Source organism: Emys orbicularis, chromosome 15, assembly GCF_028017835.1.
Source record: "Emys orbicularis isolate rEmyOrb1 chromosome 15, rEmyOrb1.hap1, whole genome shotgun sequence".
NCBI lineage: Eukaryota > Metazoa > Chordata > Testudines > Emydidae > Emys > Emys orbicularis.
The window spans coordinates 23463664-23486226 of NC_088697.1; the positions used below are offsets into that span (position 1 = coordinate 23463664).

The 22563-nt window shown below is 47.3% G+C and overlaps 1 protein-coding gene across 5 annotated transcripts in view; it reads left to right on the forward strand.

The window, feature by feature from the left end:
• NTM (neurotrimin) overlaps positions 1–22563 on the forward strand; it is a 280999-nt gene that overhangs the window by 254140 nt on the left and 4296 nt on the right. The window contains exons 5-8 of one of the 5 annotated variants that reach the window (XM_065417010.1): positions 1110–1230; positions 4981–5132; positions 9438–9473; positions 22439–22471. In XM_065417010.1, coding sequence (XP_065273082.1) covers positions 1110–1230; positions 4981–5132; positions 9438–9473; positions 22439–22471 — 342 coding nt within the window. The remainder of the gene's footprint in view (positions 1–1109; positions 1231–4980; positions 5133–9437; positions 9474–22438; positions 22472–22563) is intronic. The other 4 variants (XM_065417011.1, XM_065417012.1, XM_065417013.1 and 1 more) reach the window with 4 other exon arrangements.

Here is a 22563-nt window from a genome sequence, read left to right on the forward strand (position 1 = left end):
AGTTTACCTGAAAACAGCTCCCAGAAGTGTGCTTGTCTTTAGCACTCAGATGCCCAACTCCCAATGGGGTTTAAACCCAGATAAATCCGTTTTACCCTGCATAAAGCTTATGCAGAGTAAACTCATAAATTGTTCGCCCTCTATAACACTGATAGAGAGATATGCACAGCTGTTTGCTCCCCCAGGTATTAATACATACTCTGAGCAAATTACTAAATAAAAAGTGATTTTATTAAATACAGAAAATAGGATTTAAGTGGTTCTAAGTAGTAACAGACAGAACAAAGTAAGTAACCAAGTGAAATAAAATAAAATGCGCAAATCTATGTCTAATCAAACTAAATACAGATAAGTTCCTCACCAGTTCCAGAATGCTCCCTTTTACAAGCTAATCTCCTTTTAGCCTGGGTCCAGCAATCACTCACACTCCCTGTAGTTACTGTCCTTTGTTCCAGTTCTCTTCAAGTATCCTGGGGGGCGTGGAGAGGCTCCTTCCTTAGCCAGCTGAAGACCCCCTGGAGGGGTCTCCCACGGGTTTAAATAGACTCTCTTGTGGGTGGAGACCCCCCTCCTCCCTCCTATGCAAAGTCCAGCTCCAAGATGGAGTTCCGGAGTCACCTGGGCAAGTCACATGTCCCTGCATGACTCAGTCTTTACAGGCCGAAGCCATTGTCCACATGGTATCTTGCATGTCTCCCGGAAGACTTCTTATGTGGATTGGAGCATTCCAAGATGCATTGTTCCCCAAGTGTTTCCTGATCAGGTACTTAACCTGGCGAATTCCTTCCTAAAGAAGCTGACTAAATGCCTCACAAAGCTTACTTAGAAACCAAGCCAGCATACAGCCCATATTCTTAACCTCAAGTAGAAAATGATATATGTGTACAGATAGGATGAATAGATATAGTAGACCATAACCTTTACGGAGATATATTACATGGCACAGGCAGCACAAAACATATTCCAGTTATGTCATACATACATTTATAAGCACACCCCCCCCCATAAAGCCTTATGGGGTACACTGTCACAGCTTGCGGAGTGAAGGCAGAAAAGAAGGGTTTTCCGAGGCCCTGGGGAGAAACCCGCACGCCCTCATGTCCCCGCAGACCCGCCGTACATCTCGGACGCCAAGAGCACCGGGGTGCCCGTGGGGCAGAAGGGCATTCTTCAGTGCGAAGCCTCCGCCGTCCCCGCCGCAGAATTCCAGTGGTACAAAGATGACAAAAGGTAGGTGAATCCGACAGGGTTTGTGGGTGGAGGGGGATGGAAAGGCCTTGCAGGTGGCATCCGCCCCAGCAGAAAAACTATCTGCCGCCATTCCCAGGGGATTTACCTGCATCGTGTCCTGGGCTGGCTGCCCTTTGCACTCCACTCCCCTTGAACAAAGCCGGAGTGGTTAAGCCTGCACTTGAACTGCAGAGCCTGGAAAGAGGGGTCAGCGGCCTGATTTCACCCTGTCCTTGTGACAGCCACGGTCTCACTGCAGGAGAGAGGAGGGGGATGGAGGTGGGGAATAGACCACTCCGTTGTAGTGCTGTTGTAAGAGGCACCAAGATTCTGTTGCAATTCCACACCACCTCCCCCACCCCCCACCCCCACACACACAGCGGCAAAAAGAGCCATAAAACCAGCATGTCAAGGAAGGCGCAGAGAAACCGGCTGGACTGTCCATCCAGTGCATCCAGGTGCTGTGTCCAGGCAGGAGAAACCATAATTAAATATTGAGCATCCCTCTGTCCCGGGTGTTTTAATTAAATGACGAGGAGAACAGAGGAAGCCAGATTGCCAGACCATTCCCTCTCCCCGAATCTTGTTTAGCCCTTTAAAAAGAGGCTTTTGCAGAGATAGAGAGGCCAGCACTCCTGGGAGCAAAGACCAGCAGCTAATTAGAGATGTGCCCAAGGTGGTGTGTTTAAATCCAGATGCAAACTTGCCCGTAGTTCAGAGACTGGTGGTGTTCAGATCCAGCTGAATCAGCCCTTTATAAACACAGGAGCCAGCAGCTAAAGTCTGATCTGGATTCTGAGCCAGATTTCCCCCCAACTTGGGTAGGGTTCGAATCTGGATTTTTGTATTGGGCCCAACTCTGCACTAATAACCTGATCTGTACAGGTGCTGAGCACGTGCAGCACCCATCCATTCCAACAGGACCTGCAGTTGTTTGACACGTCTTAAAATCAGGCCATGAATTTATACTTAATTCAACTCTCTCTCCAAAATATAGAGTATCTGAACTCCTAGGCTAGTTTTCCTGCCTGGGAATGGATCTTCTGGGCATTTGTTTTCGAAGTGGCCTCAATCTGCACTCTAAATTCGGATACCCTGAATTAGGGTGACCAGACAGCAAGTGTGAAAAATTGTGGCAGGGGTGGGAGGTAATAGGAGCCTATATAAGAAAAAGACTTAAAAATCGGGGCCATCTGGTCACCCTACCCTGAATTCAGATGTGCATGCCCCGTGCTGCATGTGTAAATGGCATTTGTGGACCTAAAGTGGGCAGCGTGATCCAGTGGTTACAGAAGTGGGCTGAGAGTCCGTTAACCTAGCTTCAGTTCCTGACCGCCAATGTCCCATTGGATGACCGTGGGGCAAACCATTACGCTCTTTGTGCCTCCTTTTCTCCATCTGTGAAATGGGAGCAAAAGTAATTCCCCTCCTTGGTGAAGACTGCATGGCTTCTTGCCTGAAAGTGCCGAGAGTATTATTGGAAGCACAAATCCAGGCTTTGGGGGTATGGGAAAATGCAGAGGCTTTAAGACTGCAGAGGCTTTAAGACTAAAGATGCTCCCGGTCCAGATCCTTTAAAATGGCAGACAAAACGTAAGGTCCTTATCATGCCAGAATGATGCCCCAATGGGAATTGAAGAAGGACAGTCTGCTGACTAGGGTGCTAGCCTGGGATTTGTGAGTCTCACGTTCAGTTCCCACCGATGCCACTTTTCTGTGGGATCTTGGACAAGTCACTTAACCTCTCTGTGCTTTGCATCCCCTTCTGCGAAATGGGGATAACAGCATTGTCCAACTTCATGGGGGTGTGGTGGAGATAAATACATTAAAACAGCTTGTGTGATGCTCAGATCCTATGATAATCTATCAGCGTAAGCTTAGATAGATCTCTCTTTTTGTAGGCCCTACGCCAACTGTGAGGGTTGTTTCATTTGTTTTGTGTGTTAAGCGCATCCCAGGAATGGAGAAATGGGTTTAAAATACTAATTGGAGGATATTTTCCCATCAGGCTATGCATTTTTCAGAAGTAGGCCATATTGTGCTGGCCTTTAAACCACTAATATGAATAACATTCATATTCATATTGAAGCCAAGTGCTATTGAGAGTTGTCAGACAAGACCCAAAGCAAGCTGGGGTGGTGGTAATGAAGAGTAGGCACCCACTGGGAGGAATTAGCTAGTAAAAGAAAAAAGACCAGAGTGCCTGAAGAAATAGAGATGCTGGGGAGGAGGGCGAGTGGGTTGTGAAATGCCGAAACAAAAAAATCAATGAATGGCAGACCTGCAAAGGATGTCACGCCACACTGCCAGAGGGGGCAGCGCGATCCAGCTATGACCCATCTCCTCGGCTTGCCCTCTTCCTCCCTGCCCTACGCTATGGTTTCCTATAGATAGGGTACTTGGAGCTAGGGTTGGGGTTCCTATGGGTAGGATACCTGGAGCTAGGATTGAGGCTCTTATGGGTCTGGTACTTGGAGCTAGGGTTGGGGTTCCTATGGGCCTGGTACTCGGAGCTAGGGTTAGGGTTCCTATACATAGGGCTTTCTGCCACTTCACAATCTTCCCAGAGCCTAGCCAGGCACATACCATGCTCTGCTAGCCGGAGAAGGGCTCTCTGGAGCGAGGTTTCCTGGCTCCTAGTTTGAATTGAACAACAGGATTAAACTCAGCACTCCTTTGGCAATCAGGGTGGGGCAAATCGATTTGGCTCAAATCAAGGCAAGACTTGAGTTTCCGACCTTTTTCTGGGCCAGGCCTGAACTTTGCTGGAGTTCTGGGGGAGCCGGTGATTGGATGCAAGGCTCCTGTGCCTGACATCTCTCCAATCCCCCTGTCTCCAGTCCCACGCAGGGCTCCTTCCTCTACCAGTTGTCCCTCCGGTGGTACCTCAGCAGTGTCCCTTGAGAGCGATGCCAGCTCCTCCCATCTCTGTGAGTCCCCACCAGACCATTTCATCCACCCCACATGATGTCCCAGGCCTCTTCCTCCCACTATACAATCCTCACTCAGTTTCCTACAGCTCCATCTAACTCTGTCTCTCCTGTCTCCTCTCTGTGAAGGTCTTTGCAGGCACCAGGGAGCTCAGCAGGGGGCCAGTGGACACACTGCCAAAGGCCTGGGGGGATAGATTTTCAGGAGGAAGGGGGTCAGGAGAACTTATTAGGGTTGCGTGAAGGAAGCGGGCCATGGAGCAGGAGGTTAGAGCCACCTGTTGAGGTTGTCTGATTTGGAAGGGAACAAGGGGATCATTTTGAAGGTGGAGGGGAGAGGAGGATAAAGCTGGCATGGAGCTGGCAAAGAGTTGCTGTGCCCACCTGGTGATCATCACCACCTATGGCGGGAGCTTTGCAAGCCCCAAGACTGTTCTGCCATGGTGGCTGCTCTGAGGATGCTTCTTGGCCTAGCTCAGCTCTGAGGCGGTCTGAGTGTGGTCCAGTGGATAAGGCATACGATGGGATTCGAGACTCCAGTCCCAGCTCTGCCGCTGACCTGTTCTGTGACCTAGGGCCATTCATTTCATCTCTCTTTTTCCCCACCTACCCTTTGTCTGTTTAAATATAAGCTCTTCAGGTCAAGGAATGTCTCGCACTATTTGTCCGGTATGGTGGAGCTCTGATCTCAGGTGGGTTCCCTAGGTTTTACTGCAATATGGATAAGAGCCCGGGGGATAGTTAGCAACCCCTTGCTCTGACCATGTCTTTCGTTCTGAAGGTGTTACCGTGTCCCTTTCCCCTTCTCCCCTCGCCTCAGGCTGGTAGAAGGACAGAAAGGGGTGAAAGTTGAAAGCAAAGCCTTCTTCTCCAGACTGACCTTCTTCAACGTCTCCGAGCAGGACTACGGGAACTACACCTGCGTGGCCTCCAACAAGCTAGGAAATACCAACGTCAGCATCATCCTGTACGGTGAGTAGGGCCGGGTGCTGGGTGGGGAGAAGGAAGTAGGGAGAAGCCGATGCGAGGGGGAGAGGATGGAAGGCTGCAAACCCCCAAGGGTTGTTTTTTTCTGGGTGTTGCTGACAGACAGGACCGCCTCAGTGTGGCGCCTCCATTCATCTCAAAGTGGAGATGTCACCAGATGAGATGCGTATTTCTTATTGATTGTTTCTGCTTTGGTGGGGTTCTGAAGTTGCAAGGGAAAGCTCACTCATGCTCAGCTGTTATTGCCAGGTATAGCGTGACCAGGAACAAGGTGGGCTGAGCTACCAGTACAGCACCTGGGAGATGAGTGGCCTCTTCTCCAGGCAAAAGGAAATCCAGTCTCCATGCTTGTTTCACCCCAGTTTCTTCCACCCATGCCCTTCAGTTCTGACCTGCTGGAATCTATTCCCCCAGAACTTCATCCTCCATGTTTGTTCATTCCTGGGTTTCCCCAAACCCTGCTGTCCCAGTATGCCCGCAGCCCTGACCTGGGAGGGACCTCCTGCACTGAGAGAGGACGTCTTCTCCATCTCCATGCAACCCTGGGTTTGCCCACACACTGCTTTCTCCCTCCTTGCCTTGAAATCCCCTCCTTGATTTCCTCTCATCCTTTCTCTCTTACCCTATAAACTTCTCAGAATTGACCTAAGAGCTGGCCAGCTGAGAGCCCCTAAATCAGAATAACTGTCACCCTGCAAACAATCTAGGCCAGATTGAAGTTGGACATTAAGATCAAAAGGGCTTTGTGAGAGTGAGTGAAACCTGTTTTGGCTGAAATAAACCCATCTACCTCATTGCCCCAAACGTCTACTGCATGTTCATAAGAGTTGGATGAAATTTTGTTAGCCCCTCACCCTCATTATGTCCCCATGTTCATGGCACCTCAATGCTTCAAAAACAGGTCCAGACTAGGGAATACCCAAAAAAATGGCAAAATATCCAGTTTGTGTTGTGTTTTTAGCCTGATCAGAAGGAATCAGGAAGCTTGCAAGAAAGTTTGTCCTTGTGAGATTTCCAGCTTCTCACTACCAGTGACAGAGCATTTAGGTCGTTCTGTTAAGGCTGGAATAAAGCATCCAGGTATCTAGGTGTTTATTCAAACCATGCCGAGTAAGATCCCCACCAGACATCTCAGTCACAATCAGCCCCTTGGGTCGGTGCCTTTTTCTGAACCATGGGATAAAACATGACAGTATTTGCCCTAGAAACAGGCCCAACCCACAATTTCCACATCCAGACTCAGGTTTTTAATATGGCAAGGTCCGAGGGTGCCCTCGGCTAAGCTTTGCTTCGAGGCTTGGTAGCATTGCAAAATTTGGATCCAGATCCGGTTAGGGATTCCAGTCACCCCTGAAGTTTGATATTTACCGAGCTGGGACTTTGAGCCTATCTCTAATTTTCATGGCAATAAACAGAAGCACCGTTCAGGTATGCGGCAATCGGCCAGGTGGGGTCATGTGTCTGCAGCTTTGCACAGAGCCGTGGAAAGCTACAGTAACCGAACCAGAATCTAGGCGGCACTTGCTTTGTTGCAAACCTGAATCTCAAGACTGTTTTGCTGAGATATATGGAACTTTCAGCCAGCCACAGACACAAACCAGATAGACTTGGGTTGACTCCTGGATATGTGCAGGAGACTTTGTGGTTTGTCGTGTTTTGACCTTAAACCCTGGCCAGTTTGGCTGAGTTTCCATTTGTGTTTTTGGGTCTGTCAAATCCCAAACTCAAGGGACCCAAACCCAGATCGGATCCAGATTTGAATTTGCGCAAGTCCATGGGAGCGGGATGGAACGACAGAGACATGGCCCAGTTAGGAAGTTCATATCTTGATTTGCTGTGCACGACTCCACAGCATAAATGACTCTGTCATCGTGTGTCAGCTTCCAGGTCACATTTTCTGTTACTGCAGCATAAAAAACAATAGAAAGATGACTTTGCCGGAGGGAGGGAGGGGGATGGGGAGTTCCGCGCCCTTATCTGGGAACTGTTTTCTCCACATGCCAGAGCTGTGATTAGACTGATGTATCCATCTGACACCGCTCACAGTCGGGGAGGACATAATTGCTCGACACATTTGTCACGCATCTCCATGCTATGGCAGTCAGTGGTGTCGGAGCCTGTACCGCTGATAAGGAACCGAGTGGGGAGCAAAGCCCTTATCACCTCCTTCCCAGATTCCCCCACACCCAATTCCAGCCCACACCCATAGCCAGCTGTTCTACTCCACACCTGCGGCAATACCCACCATTGCATTAACACCTGTATCCCACAGACCACGGGCTGAACCTCATCTCATTATACAGGCTGACTTGTGAACATCACTAAGCTCCACCCCTGCGAATGATGTTGTCGTCTCCTAGTAACTAGCGACAGCTAATAGCAGAGGGAGATTTAAAAAAAATAAAGGGACAGAAATCCAGACAGTGTGAGAGCTGGACAAAATATGTGATGGGCCAAAAGGTGATTTTTGGGTGGCTTCATTGTGGGGCATCTGATTTTCAGAGGTGCCGAGCACTTCCCCTTTGAAAGTCAGCTGCCTAGACGGATCTGAAGCCGAGCGCCCGCAAAACTTGAGGAATGCAAACTTAGACGCCACTGTTGAGCCTGTGGATCTTCCCTCCCACCTCGGCCTCAGGTTACCTATCTATAAAATGGCTGCAGAATGTTAAGCATGTACTGGATGTGCAGGGGGCATCAGCCTGCACTGGAGGGAATGTCTCTGAGGAGCCTGTGCAGCTACTGCTGCTGCCTTCCGTTGTGGTTTCTGCTGGGGTTAGGGCAGCTTTATTTTTCCATGGGGGTTTCAGAGGAGCTCCACCAAACGAATCTGGGAGCAGGAGGTACTGAATTGCACATTGCCTGGAAAGCCTCCCCCCACCCATATCCCTATTTCAGGCAAGCAACACCCTCTCTTTGTTCATTGACCCCCTTATAGCCCAAGTTTCAGCCACTTTCCACCACCATTACCTCATCCACTTGCAGATTATCCCCATTATGGGGGACCCCTGCCAGCATGCACCCTGCCTCAGCTTTCTCTCAGGCCACCTACCCCCTTAACGCCCACCCCTGGGGTCACCTTGGCCTTTGGGGAACCTTCCAGGGCCCCCTCAGTTTGTGCTGGGCCTCTGTTGAACTGGTCTGAAAGCGTGAGCCAGGCCATGGCTGATTGGTTAACAGTGCTGCAAACCACACTGTTATTGGCCGGGGGGGGCGGGGAGGGGAGGCCGAGACAATGGAAATGTGCTGAGTCGGCTTTTCCAGTCAATCATGAGTCAGGCTGTGCTGACATGAACAGTGGGGTGGTTGTGAGGTTGGATTTATTGGTGTTGGAAATCATGGGATGAAAAGCAAAGCATTTTAGAGCCTTAAAACCCCTTCTGTGCTGCTCAGCTTCCTGTCCTGCAGGAGGCGTTGCACTGAGTAACACTGAGTTCCTGTAAAAAGACACATCCTACCTGTAGAACAGGTGAGATTGTAACATACTAGGGCCCCAGTCCTGCAGGTGAGTCTGTGTAGGTGCAGGGATTGACCTGCCTGGATAAGTCGGGACCTAGAACTGTATATAACATCCCTGCAGCTATCAAATCTTTGTCATGGCTTCACCTCACCATGCACAATCTCTAGTACCTATCATATAATACAGCCTTGCAAAATTCTGTGTGCCCAGGGGTGGGGACTTTATTTTGATGGGTGAATAACATATCGTTAGCTTTTCATTTTCATTGTGGTGGCAAGGACGAGCATGGAGATTTTGTGACTGGGTTGGTACATTTCCAGAGAGGCACTTTGGTCTAGTGGCCAGTGCACTGGACTGGGAGTCAGGAGACCGGGAGCTCTGCCACTTACCTACTATGTGGCCTGGGGCAAGTCTCTCCCCATCTCTCTACCTCTGGTCCTCCCGCCCGTCATTTGTATGTTTCAATGGTAAGCTCTTCAGGGAAGGGATGATCTCTCTCAGTGTTTTTTTTATAGCACCTGACACAATGGGGCCCTGGTCTTGGCTGGGGCCTTCAGGCATTCCTATAATAATAATCTCCCTTTTGCAAGGCTGCCATAATGTTATTTATTATTTTAAACTCATGGAAAGATCATTCTTGCCATTTCCCATGATTCATTTCACTCACTTCAGAAAGAGTCTGCTGCTCCCCGGCCCCGCCCTCCGACCTTTTAAATGCCCCCCTCCCTCCCATTCCACCTCTTATTTACACATCAGAGTGTTTGCGGAGTGGTATGTGAACTATAATTTTTTTTTGTCATTTTTCTCTTCCGTCGTTTCCTCCCCCGGTTTAGAAATAAGTGAGCCCACAAGCTCAACCTTGTTCCAAGGTCAGTATCACTCTTGCTGTGTGTCACATCCGCTGTCCTTCCCCTGCCTTTAACCTCTGCCTGCTCTCACATTCCCTGTTTCCCTGTCTGACAACATGCATGGAGGCCAGTACCACTTCCTGGAGGGCCGCCAGAGAGGATGCAGGTAGACGGGCTGTGACTGGTCACCTGGAATTTGTCTCCATAAATAGCGTGGCTTAAACTCGACACGCTTGTCTTGTCGACCCAGATTTCCTTCCGGGGGGGGTGCAAAATGCGGTTCCACTTCGTCTCTTCCTGGAGCTTGTGCCCAGACTCCTTGTCCAATTGGATATAAATCCAGTTTGCAACCTTCTCCTTCAAAATGTTGTAGCTAGGGTCTCTTCAAGCTGGCCCCAGGGATCCAGTCCCAGTTCTTCTCCTTATTCTGAATGATGCAGTGTGAAACATCCCCCTGGATGCTAATGCAGATATTGGACCCAATCCTGCAAGGTACTGAGCTCCAACTGCTCCCATTGAATGTGCAGTGGAAGTTGAGGGTGCCTGATAGCAGAACAAACAGTAGGGCCTTTGAGAGCTATAGGTGAGGCATTAATGGACGCTCCCTGTCTTGAGGGGACTTGCTGTGCCCACATCTGCATTGGGGTTGTAAGCTCAAGAGGCCATTGTTCTTGAAGTCCTTCTCATGGCACGGTGCCGCTTGGCTTCTGAACACACAGAAGGACTGCAGGGTCTTAGTCACACTGCTCCTATGAGGATGAATGGGGATTCTGTGGCTGAGTGCTCATACGCTACACTAATTGTTGCAGGGGAGTGCAGAGGAGGTTGGGATGAGGGATGTGCAGCGATAAGGCATCCTGCAATTGCTGGAGACCCTGGCTCAGGAGCATTCTTAGGCCTTGCTGGGAATCAGGTGCAAAATCAGAGCAATGCACCAGATCTCTAGACAGGGAAAGGCTAAAGCAGAGCTGGCTTTAGGATTTGGGGAGCCTCTACTGAGGTTATTCTTGGAGGGTCCCCAACCTTTTAATCTCCCCTTTTCTCATGCAATCTCCTCTAGCCATGGTCAGGACAGGGTCTGGAAGATTTCCTCCCTGCTCTAGGACTGGCCTCCTCCAGGTCAGAAATTACACTGGTCTTTGTCCTGCCGACTCTGGCTGAAACAAGGCAGATCTAGTGGAGCGCTGGTCAGCACACCCAGGCAGCAGCAGCACTCTCAGTGTTGCAGTAATTTTGGGACTGACTGTTCCGCGAACAGAATCCCCCTTGGCTTTATCTTCGACAGCTCCCAAGTGGCAGCTGTTGGCTAAGAGCATCTCACCATCAACCCTCTGAGGTAGCGCATGAGCAGAGCAGCTACACAGGGGATACCTACTGTGTGGCTTGCTCTGGAGGGTAGAGGCTACATGCATGCTAGTTTAGTGCAGAAGGGGAAATAGCATCAGGTGGAAGTAAAAGAGAACCAGCTGTAGGAGTGAGTATCTTCCCAGCAGGGTATGTGTACAGCTTTGCCAGTCAGAGCCAACAGAAAATATCCGTGAAGGATTCCAGTAATTCCAGCCAGTCCTCCTACATGCCTGGCACCTTCGTTTATGACACAGTCAAGATCATGAAGGGAAAGGATGGGGAAAAAATCACCCTTACTCCATGGTGTTCTTTAAAAAAAAAAAAAAAAAAAAAAGACTCCATACCAATACTGGTTCGTTTATCTGCATCCCCCCTCCTCTCACAGTGTCAACAGAGACAAGGTCGTCTCATGTCCACATGTGGAGGCATTTATTAACTCATCCCTTCATCCTGTTTTGTTTTTCTTTCTTTTCTGTTTATCTCTTGCATGCCAACGCCCGCATCTCTCCTCTTCGTGCCTCCCTCCATTCTGCCATGTAAGTACCCACCAGCCCTAACAACTCACCTTCACTTTACTAAACTTCTTAGTGTTCTGTAAAGAAGGGAAACTGGGAGGTGTTAGGCAGACAAAAACAATGCCTTGTCGCAGAAGCCAACCAGCTAATGCACAGAGATATGACAGGTGCATGTGCAGGTATGGAAGTAGAGTAGATACAGGCTGAGATATGGTAGATGGAGACAGGTAAAGCATTGGGATGCTTCAGATGGGTGAACACGATTGCTAATGGGTTGTGAATAGGTGTAGGTGGGTTGTGACTAGCCATATTGCTAAATGAGACAGGTGTGGGCAGTCCCAGCTAGATCCCGGCTAGATGGGAGTGGAGTCCTAGGCCTGAGAAGGTTCCCGGTATGGAAGAGGTTGAGAACCACTGCAAGAGACGGATGAATGAGACAGCCATGGACACAGTGAATGGTTTGTATAAGTCAGCAGATAGGTGCAGTAGATAGATACCATAGATGTATGTGACTGATGCGGGGAGTGAAGTGGGATGAGAGGTGGATGGATGCAGTACAGACAGAGGGATACCGGAGGTAGAAATTGTTAGACTGTTTACAGGTGACGCAGCTCTGCAGAGAGAACAGGGTTAACATTTCAAAGTCCTGGTAACTGTTTATAACCATTTGAGCTTCTCAGAAGGTGGCTTTTGCACAGAGATTGGAACCCGGTCCTTCTTTGAAGGCTTGTGGGTATATTTGCCAGCCACTTGTCCTCTCCAGTGAGGTCATGAGCTCTGTGTCTCAGTGGCATGCAGAATCACCCAGCCTGCTTTTGTGACACAAGGAAAGAGGCTGACTCAAGCTGCTATGCCAGGGGCTTTGGCAGCTTTGATCTCCAAGCGCCACAGGTCTCTGCCACATGAGCATTCCCTTTGACCACAGTAGGATTTGGAGACACACCCTGGGCCAGATCCATTCCTGGAGTAACTCCGCTGCCTTCAATGGAATCAAAGAGGGATGAAGTTCACCAAATAGAAATCAGCAAACCTGAGCAGGTAGAAAGCTCGAATCCCATCAGAGTCCGAGGGCGGGGTTGACTAGACCCTTCCAGAATGATTTGTTGAATTGCTCCAAAGGCAGTAAGGTTTTGTGAAGTGGATAGGATCATTGGGCCTGATTCACTGCTCAGATACCCCAGGTTGGCACTGTGCTGTATCAGATCCGGTGTGTTTGCTGTAAACCTAGATGGGAGTCAGAGAGCAGCAGTATACAAAATGCCCTGGGTTTTCTTTGTCTAGCTCCTTTTATTCTCAGATGCAGATCCACCATCACCCTCCAGGCCTGTGCTACCTCCGGACTAGATCAATGCACTAAATTCAGCCTGCAACTCACCTTCAAGGCCACGCCGGGGCTTCGGCAGGGGCAGACTGCAGTCAGCCAGCTTTGGAGCAGGTTGGGCTAGTGGGACCCAGCTCCTGGGTGAAATTCAAGGGGTTGGTTTGGGCCCTACTAATCTCAGCAATCTCTTCTCCCCTTATACCGCACCGTGATGACTGTATTTGTCAGGAAAGGTTTAGCTTTCTGACCCAGTGCTGAAGCTTGGGGAGTTGAAGGTGGGGTGTTCTCTATTGCAGACACTTGCCATGGAAATACTGAGCCTGGCCACACTTAGAACATGGGGCCAGATGCACCTCTTTGCTCAGGTCTTCCTAGGAGGGCAGGCACTAGAATCTCTGATCACCCAGCTTGCTGCTTAGGAATCATCGCCTTTCAGCTTATCTGTGTTCTCGTCACAGATACTCCACTTGGGAAAGAGGATGAGCCAGAAATCCACCTGTGCTCACTTGAAACACAACCCGCATGTGTGATGAGACTCTGAGAGCCCGGATACATGAGTTGGTAACAGAGGGACCACCACTCCAGGGTCGGACCGGTGTTCCATTGAATCGTGTGTCCTTTCTCAGGACTGCCTTACACTGGGAACTTACATCGGCATAACTACGTCTCTCAGGCCTGTGAAAAACCCACACCCCTGAGAGACGTAGTTAAGCCGGTCCAACCCCCAATTCTTTTGTTGACCTCGCTACTGCCTCTTGGGGGAGGTGGATTACCTGTGCTGATGGGAGATCCACTCCAGTTGGATATAGGTGGTGTTTACACTGAAATACTATGGTGGCACAGCTGCAAGCAGTTTAAGTGCTGGATGCTTCATAGGAAATCACAATGCACCTTCCTGCAATAATATCCCCATAGGGGTGGGTGTCTCCCTGCTCCCAGCTAGTGACTGGTTTATGACCTGAAGCATCAGGACTTACCTGGGCAGTACCCTGGTATCAGTACCCTGATATAGCTTCTTCAAGGTCCCTGGAGTTACTGTACAAGTAAAGGTATTTGACGGGAGATTTTCACTCTGCCATGCCCCGTGCCTCCCCTTTACGTGCACACACAGACCATCGGGCCGGGGGCTAAGGGCAATGCACAAAATCATCTTGGCTCTGAGCCTGTCTCTCTCACTTGGAGTGTTCTCTGAAGGAACATTCGTAGCAGCCTGAGCCATGCTGCTGCTGTCTTACCGACTGGCTCAGTCCCCACGGAGTCTTTTATCCCCCAGGCATTAAGCTGGCTTTTGATGGTATCAGCGCTCGGTAAAAGGTCGGCTGATTAATGTCTGAAAGACTCACAGCGATCATCAAGCCAATTTATTAGCGAATATGGGACTGGAGTAAAACTCCTGACATCACAAGGGAACAATTGCAAAAAGAAGTGGTTATCAAAGACAGGCTCAGCATCCCCTGAGGATTAAGGGGAGTCACTTAGGAGTTGGACTTCCAGTTTGCAGCACTCACAGGCATAGCACGTGCCAGAAACGTTGCCGGGCTTTCTGCTATAAAGCAGCAGCAGCAGCAGTGTGTGTGTGTGTGTGTGTGTGTGTGTGTGTGTGTGTGCGCTACCCCAAACTGCGACTCTTTCTGCGTGGAATCAGCAAGATCAGCAAAAAGCTGTTGGCTGCAGGAGTGGCAGGAGATCAAGAGGTTGTTTGTCCTTTCTTCACCCTGCTAGAAAAGCATGATCACACGATCACGTCGCTGGACATGTTGAGTTGCCTGAATGTCATATCCATGTAGCCTTCTTCCAGGACAGGAGGGGTTACACACGCCTCATGCTGGGACCTATGGTGGCACCAGGACACGAGCATGATTCCTGACTGCAAATGGAAAAAAGCTGGGATTTATCAGGAATTGCAGATTAAACTAACACACTGGGGGCAGGGAGGGATTCTTCAATAAAACCAAATGCTCTGAGGTGATGGCTCATAGCCTGGCAGAGAGCACGGCCAGGTTCCTGTCACCATCTGCGAGGGCCTTCGCCTTATGGGTGGTTTTTCAAGTGTTCTATAGGTGTGCAGAACAGTGCAGGCGGTTCGGTCCCCATGCTGGGCCTACGTAGGTACTAGCTCCATCTTTCCCACATCAGTGAAAAGAGAACATCTCATCTATGGAGTCCGACCCTATGTCCTAAGAGCCCCTCTGTGAACATCAAAATGGGCCCCCCAAACCCTCCACAGTCAGTGAAGCAATATCCAGAAGGGGGGCTTCTTGGGAAATGAGGGACCTCTTTGATCCCAGGGTTTTCATGTGCCACTCATCAGAGCCACATGTGGTCCTGTTGCCCACCCCCAGACAGTCGGAGCCATCAGTCCTTCAAAGGCATAAAAGAAGCAAGTGACATAATTAGAAATAGGAACGGTGGTTGCTATAGCACCAATCTCTCAGACTGTCTTTTCATAGGCTCTTAGAAATGTAGGACTGGAAGGGACCTCAGTAGGTCATCTAGTCCGGTCCCCTGCACTGAGGCAGGACTACATATTTTTTAGACCATCCCTGACAGGTATTTGTCTAACCCGTTCTTAAAAATCTCCAATGATGGAGATTCCATAGCCTCCCTAGGCAATTTATTCCAGTGCATAACCACCCTGACAGTTAGGAAGTTTTTGTCATGTCATGTCTCACTGCAATTTAAGCCCATTACTTTTTGTCCTTTCCTCAGTGGATAAGGAGAACAATTTATCACCCTCCTCTTTATAACAACTTTTTACATTCTTGAAGACTATCATCACTTCCCCCCTCAGTCTTCTCTTCTCCAGACTAAACAAACCCAGTTTTTCCAGTCTTCCCTTGTAGGTCATGTTTTCTAGACCTTTCATCATTTTTGCTGCTCGCCTCTGGACTTTCTCCAATTTGTCCACATCTTTCTCGAAGTTTAGTGCCTAGAATTGGACACAGTACTCCAGTTGAGGCCTTATCAGGGTTGAGCGGAGTGGAAGGATTACTTGCTTACAACGCTCTTGCTAATACATCCCAGAATGATGTTCATTTTTTTCCCAACTGTATGACATTGTTGGCTCATATTTAATTTGTGATCCACTCTCGAATCCTTTTCTATAGTATTCCTTTCTAAGCAGTCATTTCCTGTTTTGTATTTCTGCAATTGATTGTTCCTTCCTATTTTGCATTTGTCCTTTTTGAATTCCAGCCTATTTATTTCAGACCATTCCTCCAGTTTGTCAAGATCATTTTGAATTCTAATTTTCTTCAAACCTCATTCCTAAATCTTCTGGCTTTGTGGATTTCACTCTAGAGAGGCCTTGACTTCTGTGGCCTTTGGATCAGGCCCTAGAAAAGAGAATTCCCTTTATCCACTATGATGCCCTTTTGTCCACTTCGTTCGAGGGTCACCTTTTCCTTGCTTCAGCGGCGGCCAAGCTAGGTTGGACCCATCTCCCTGTCCTTCCACTTGCCAGTGGACATAGAGGTTTTGAGTCCTGGTTTCAGGTTTGGCTACAAAAGACTTGCACAGCCCCTTTTGGAGAGGGATAGAATAGGGCCCATTCAAGAAAAACTTGGTCCGCCTAACAGACTTTAAAGTGATAAGCACCATTTAGAACCTTGGAAATGTTCTTTGTTTTAAGTTTGTCACTATGGCACAACTGGTGTTTCTGAGGCACTTGGTGGAGGTGGCCATCTCACTGCAGAGAGATTTGAGTTTTGAAAATAGGTATTAAATCCTTAGGAAGGAATTCTAAACCAGCTTCCAAACAGAGATAGGCCTAATGATGTAGTTTAGTCAACAGTCTTTCCAGGAGTCCATGGTCCAATCCAGAGCATAGATAGACCCAGTATGGTGACCTTAGGCAATGCAAGCTGTGTTTCGTTACTCTACTGGGTCGAGAGAACTGTTGGAACGTCTCCATATCCAGTAGCCCCTGTAAAGGATCAACTTCATATTCATCACAAGCTAGTCCTTTCTCTTCTCTGCCACAAGGGATGTTACAGATCCAAAGCCTCAGACTCATGGAAGTTTGGATCCAAGTCTGAACTGTGTGTCTGTGCCTTTCTCTAGCGATAATCGTGGGGTTTTTTAACCAGCATAAAAATAATTCTCGCATTATTGAGTGTTTAAAAAAAAAAAGTTTGTTGTTTAAATTGTAAGCATTAGAGTTTTCACCACTCTGTGAAAGCATCATTAGAGCTGCCTGGAAGCTGTCGCAGCCTCTCCCTTACCAGGCTTTCAGGCTAATCAGTGTCACAAACGACTCGGCTTTTCAGTAAGATGGACGCCTCCAGCACTGGTTCTGAAAGGCCAGTTGTAGTTAAATGTTTGTCTGTCTGTCTATGGCTGTTAAATGCATGTTTCCTGGTCTATTCATCGTGAGATATGCTCCTTACTGGTGCATCGTTGGGCTGAAACTTACCCAGGGTTGACACAGAATTTCCTCTGGATTAAATAACCTGGTAGAGGAGCCCCATGGCAGACAGCCCACTAGTTGGGCAAGGTTTCATTAGGAAAAAAAGTGGCCACAACCTCCCTTGCACTTGGGATGGGGAAGGGTTGTAATGGGCCAGCTCCGTCTGCAAAGCAAGCATTGGTGGTCTACATAGGGGCAGGAGTTGTGCTGATTCAACCCATCCCCTCATCAGACTCCATCAGCAGGTCTCTGGTAAACTGAAAGCTGTCTAACCGGGATAGTGGTGCATCAGGCCATGCTTATGCAGAGAAGCTCCATTTGCATCTCTTTCTGTGCCAGGTTTATGGGATCTGTCCTCAGGCAGTTGGGCTGAATGAAATAGGTGCTGATATACTACATGCATTGCTTATGTAAAATCCCACAGTGACTAGCCATGCAGGGATGAATTGCAGACACTGGGCTGAAAATGCATGGTGAAATGTCTTGACCGCCCATTTGATTAAAAACCACATGGGGCCGATCGTGAAGCCCTTAATTAGGTCAATCTCCCATTGAATGAGTGAGGGCAGCAGGAAAGAGAGGTTGACCTTGTGGTTAAGGCACTAAACTGGAACTCAAGAGACCCAGGTTCTGGTGCTAGCTCTGCCGGACTCACTGTGTGACTTTGATCAGGTCACTTAAGATGATTTTTTTCAAAGCCACCCAGGGGATTTAGAGTCACAATTCAGATTAATTTTAACTAATTAATTTTAAAGATTTGTGTGCATCTAAATCTCCTAATGAACTTTGAAAATGTCAGCTATAAGTTGTGTGCCTCAGTTTCTCCACTTAGAAACTGGGGATACTCATCTTCCCCTTCCCTTACCCTTTGTCTGTCTTGTCTATTTAGATTGCAGATTCCTCAAATGGGGCTTCTCTCTTATAAGCACAGTCAGACACAGATCTCAGTTGGGGGCATCCAAATGATATTGTAACACAAATAAATAATAATAATAATTAATAATAAGTATTGGACCTGAAAAAAAAAAACAGTGAGGGCTAGATTCTGTCATGCTTACTTATATTGAGTCTCATTCTCCATTGCCTTACACTTTACATAGATTCTTACCAGAAGGGACCATTAGATCATCTTATCTGACCTCTATATTGCAGGCCATTACATTTCACTCAGGTTACCACTGCGTTGAGCCCAGTAACTTGTGGGTTGGCTAAAGCACATTCCAGAAAGGGAGCCTCTCTTGCTTTGAAGACATCGAGACATGGAGAATCCACCACTTCCTTTGGCAGTTTGTTCCAATATGGTTAATCACCCTCGCTGTTAAAAAGTTGTGCCTATTTCTAATCTCAGTTTGTCTGGCTTCAGCTTCCAGATCTTCTTCTGCCTATCTCCACTAGATTAGAGTCCTTTCATATGCAGTATTTTCTCCCTCGGAAGTACTTATATACTGTAATCGAATAACCTCTCAATCTTCTTTTTGAATAGTTAAACAAATTAAGCTCTTTCAAGGATACTCTCCACTTCAAAGTTAGGTTTTCTTAACTACATCGCTCCGGGCTGTGAAAAATGTCATGCCCTGTGTGATGTCATTTAGCTCAACTAAGCCCCAGTGTAGACACTGCATCAGCTTTTCCGTTATTTTGCCTGGGGTTGATGACAGGCTAATTGAGCTATAGATAAGAATCATCTCGCTTTCCCTTATTGAATATTGGCACAACATTAGCACTCTTACATTCTTCTTGAACTTCCCTGCTATTTCAAGATTTACTAAAAATTAACATCAGTGGGCCAGAGATCTCCTCAGCCAGCTCTTTTAGGACTCTTGAGTGCAAGTTTTCTGGACCTGCTGATTTTAAAATATTTATCCTGTTGTTTACTATCCTCCTTAGTTAGTAATGGCCTACAAAGTACTTAATCATCCTCATGTGATACACGTATATCATCCTGCTTCTTTACAAATTCAGAACACAAATGCTTATTGAACACTTCTGCCTCATTAACAAATTTACAATCTCCATGTAGTAATGAAACTATGTAATTGGTAGGATTTCTTTTATTCCTTATATACTTTAAAAATTCCTCATTGTCCTTAGCCCTGCAAGTCATGGCATTTTCTTGTCTTTAGCTTCCCTTATCAATTTTCTGCACTTCATAACTTCTAATTTATATTGATTGCTATCTATTTTCTCCTTTCCCATTTGTTATATATTGCTTTTTTTATTTTTAATTGCTGCCTTCACTTTGCCATTGAACAATGATGGGCTTTTAGCCAAAGTTGCCCTCTTTCTTGATTGTGGAATCAGGGACAAAAAGCCATCTAATATACTCTTCTTAAATAGCTCCCAATTTTTATTCACATTTTTCTGTTTAATTTTTTTCTCCCAGTAAATTTTGCTCATCATTTTCTTCAGCTTTGGAAAATTAGCCCTTTTGAAGCCCCGAATATATATATATTACTGTTTGGGACTGTCTACTCTTTGCCCATATTGAATGTAATCAGGTCTGATCACTGGTCCCTAGGCAACCACTAACTTCCAGTCCAGTGATTAATTCATCTTTATCCATCATAATGAGGTCCAAAATAGAGTTACCTTGGGATGGGTGCAATACCTTTGTGTTATAAAATTATCATCTAGAATTTTTAGAAGCTCTAATGATGCTTTATTACTGGCTGCATGAAACCAGCAGCCTATGCCTCCCCAATTGAAGTCTCCCAGAACGACACAATTTTTCTTTCCACTCTTTACAGACAGATGGTTAAGAAGCATCTCACCATGCTCACTGGTTTGATTCGGAGGCCAGTAACATACCAGTACCCTTTCTGGGCATTGGTAGCTAGCACATTGATCCATATGCAGTCAAAATCCTGTTATCAATAACTCTAAAACAAGTAATGATGTCTTTAATGTAGAGTGCCATCCCCTCACTTCTTTTCCCACAGTCATCCACAGCTGTGCAAAGTGGGTGTGAACACTACTGGATTAGAGTGGTAGTGTTTTAAAACCACTTTGCAGAATTGTAAATGACTATACAAGGTGTAAGGCAATAGAGAATCGGGCCCATAGAGAAGCAGTTTACTCTCTGAGTAGCCTCACTTACATGAATCTGATCCTTCATTATTTTGGCCCTAAAATCTATTTACTGAGTCCTACAAATAGGGTTAGGGATCCTGGCTTATTTTGTGGCTAATCTTGAATAAATATATTCCACCAAAAAAAAAAGTCAATTGTTTTTTTTTATTTAACATACAGTACAGGGCATCCTGCTTAAGTCAATCGCTAATTTGATTCTTTCTTTAATTTATCAAGACCTCTGGAACCAAATCTTTTTTATTATTATTAAAAAACCCCTAAAACCTCAATTTCCACCCTTTATTGTGATCAATGTTGATTGCTTTAGGCAGGTATGATTAGATAATTCTATCTAGATAGTTGCAATTAATAAGGATGGGGCCAACATTCTGCATGGGAGAGAGAAAGAAAGAGCCCAAGGGAAATCCCGAGACTAATAATAAAAGACAAGTGCAAATTCAAGGCACATTATTTAGACATTCTGGGCCAAACTCAACCCTGATGTAACTCCACCGTTGCACCATCAGTGAATGTCTCTCTCAAGTTGAAGGGCCAGAGCCTCAAATGGTGTAAATTAGTGGGTCACCCTTAAGTTTTATTACAGATCTTGCCGTATGCTCTGCCAGCTATGATGGCCAGGGTCTGTAATAAAATCAGCTTCTTATTTAAGGTTTGATTGTGCAACCACGAGGCACACTGCTGAGAACTGCCATGAGTCGTCTCGTTAAAGCCTAAAGGGTAGGAATGGGCTGGATTGAAATCAGAGGTAGGAACTAAGGCTGGCAGTTTCTGAAGTGGCCACTGCTTTTCGGGTGCCTCTGATTTCGGGTGCCCTGTTTGTGATTTTCCAAATGGCTGAGCATCCCACAGCTCCGGATGAAATCAATCAGGCCCTAGGTGTCTCCGAGGCACCGAGAATCAGTGACTCCTTTGGGAAAAGTTGGCCTGAATGTCTAACTTACGGGCCAGATCCAGAGCTAATGCTGATTTACACCAGCTGAGGCTCTGGCCCTAGATGCTGTTTTAAGACTAAATGATAATAATACTTTGCATGTGCAGTGCTTTACGTACGTAAAACGGCCTACAAATATTAATTAAATGAATTCCCCCGCCCCATGAGTGAGGTATTTACCAATCCTATTTTATAGATGAGGAAACTGAGGCAGAGAGGTGCTGTGCCTTGCATAAGGGAAGGTAGCATCTTGAATCAGTGGCCAAGCCATGTTGAGAACTCGGGACGTGCTGACTTAACCCCTGGGGTCATTCCTCCCAATCGCAATTGCTCCTTGCAATAGTTGACCGGTAATCCCAATGTTATTGAGTGCTGGTAAGACCATCAGAGGAAAGGCCCCTACATGCAGATATTTGAAGTTCCTTGTGCTCCAGGTTGCTCTTTGCACTCTTCCTGTCCGCCTGTCTAATTCTGAGCCTCATCACCATCTGTTGCACATGGAGAAGGACTCATTTTTGTCCAAGCCAAGATAAACCCTGCACTACCACCTTTGTCTTCTCTCCGTCGTTTTTCAAATCCATAAGGTTTAGTGTGGGATCAAGGCACTGCCTTAGCATTGCTAGGCGGATTATGTAGGCCACTTTGCTGGTCTTCTCTGCATTCTCAACAGGAGCCTAACACTGCAATACAACCCTTCCCACCAATAGCCTGCACCTACGTCAACTGAAACTAGTAAGACCAAGCATTAGTGAGGATAATGCTATGTCCTGGGCCAGCAGAGGCCTTCAGTTAGCACACAAGGACTCATCATTGCAGTAAAGAACAGGCAGGTTTCTTGGATAAAATTGGCATGGCTGGCTGGCTGCCTGAAATCCTCCGAAGTGTCCTCCTCTGGCAAGCACTGATCTCGTTTCCGACATGGGATGGGGCTGTCTCCTTCCCAGGATTGCTAGTCAGAACAGGGAAGGCAGGACATTGGTACTAGCCATTGGAGATGGGCTTAACCCAAATCCCCCATGCTTTAGGAGAGTTCGGATCCTGATCCAGTCTTTGCAACCCTGAACTCTGGGTCAGAACTATGTGGCTGGTTCTCCCCTGCCTGATAGCCATCAATTCACCCCTGCCAGATCTGCAGGGTTGTGCTTTGCAGTCCCTTTGCAGAGGGATAGATGATGATACAAGGTGCAAGCCAGTGGGGAATCAGGCCCAGCAAGACTCAGACCTATCTCTAATAATACTAGTAACAGCCACCTTGACATTAGCAGGGGGAGTCAGAAGCTGTGCAGGACGCTCAGTAGGGGGAAGAATCAGCTGAACTGTCTTTAAACATCGTTTTCCATTCACCGTAACCATGACTTGTTCTTTAATTTTTAGAAGAGACAACTACAGCCCTGACACCCTGGAAAGGTCAGTAAATGTGCTCCCCAAACGGTGATTGCTCCCCAAACTCTGGTTTCCCTGCTGCCGCCAGCCCCTCTGCTTCTGCTGTCCCTTGTTTT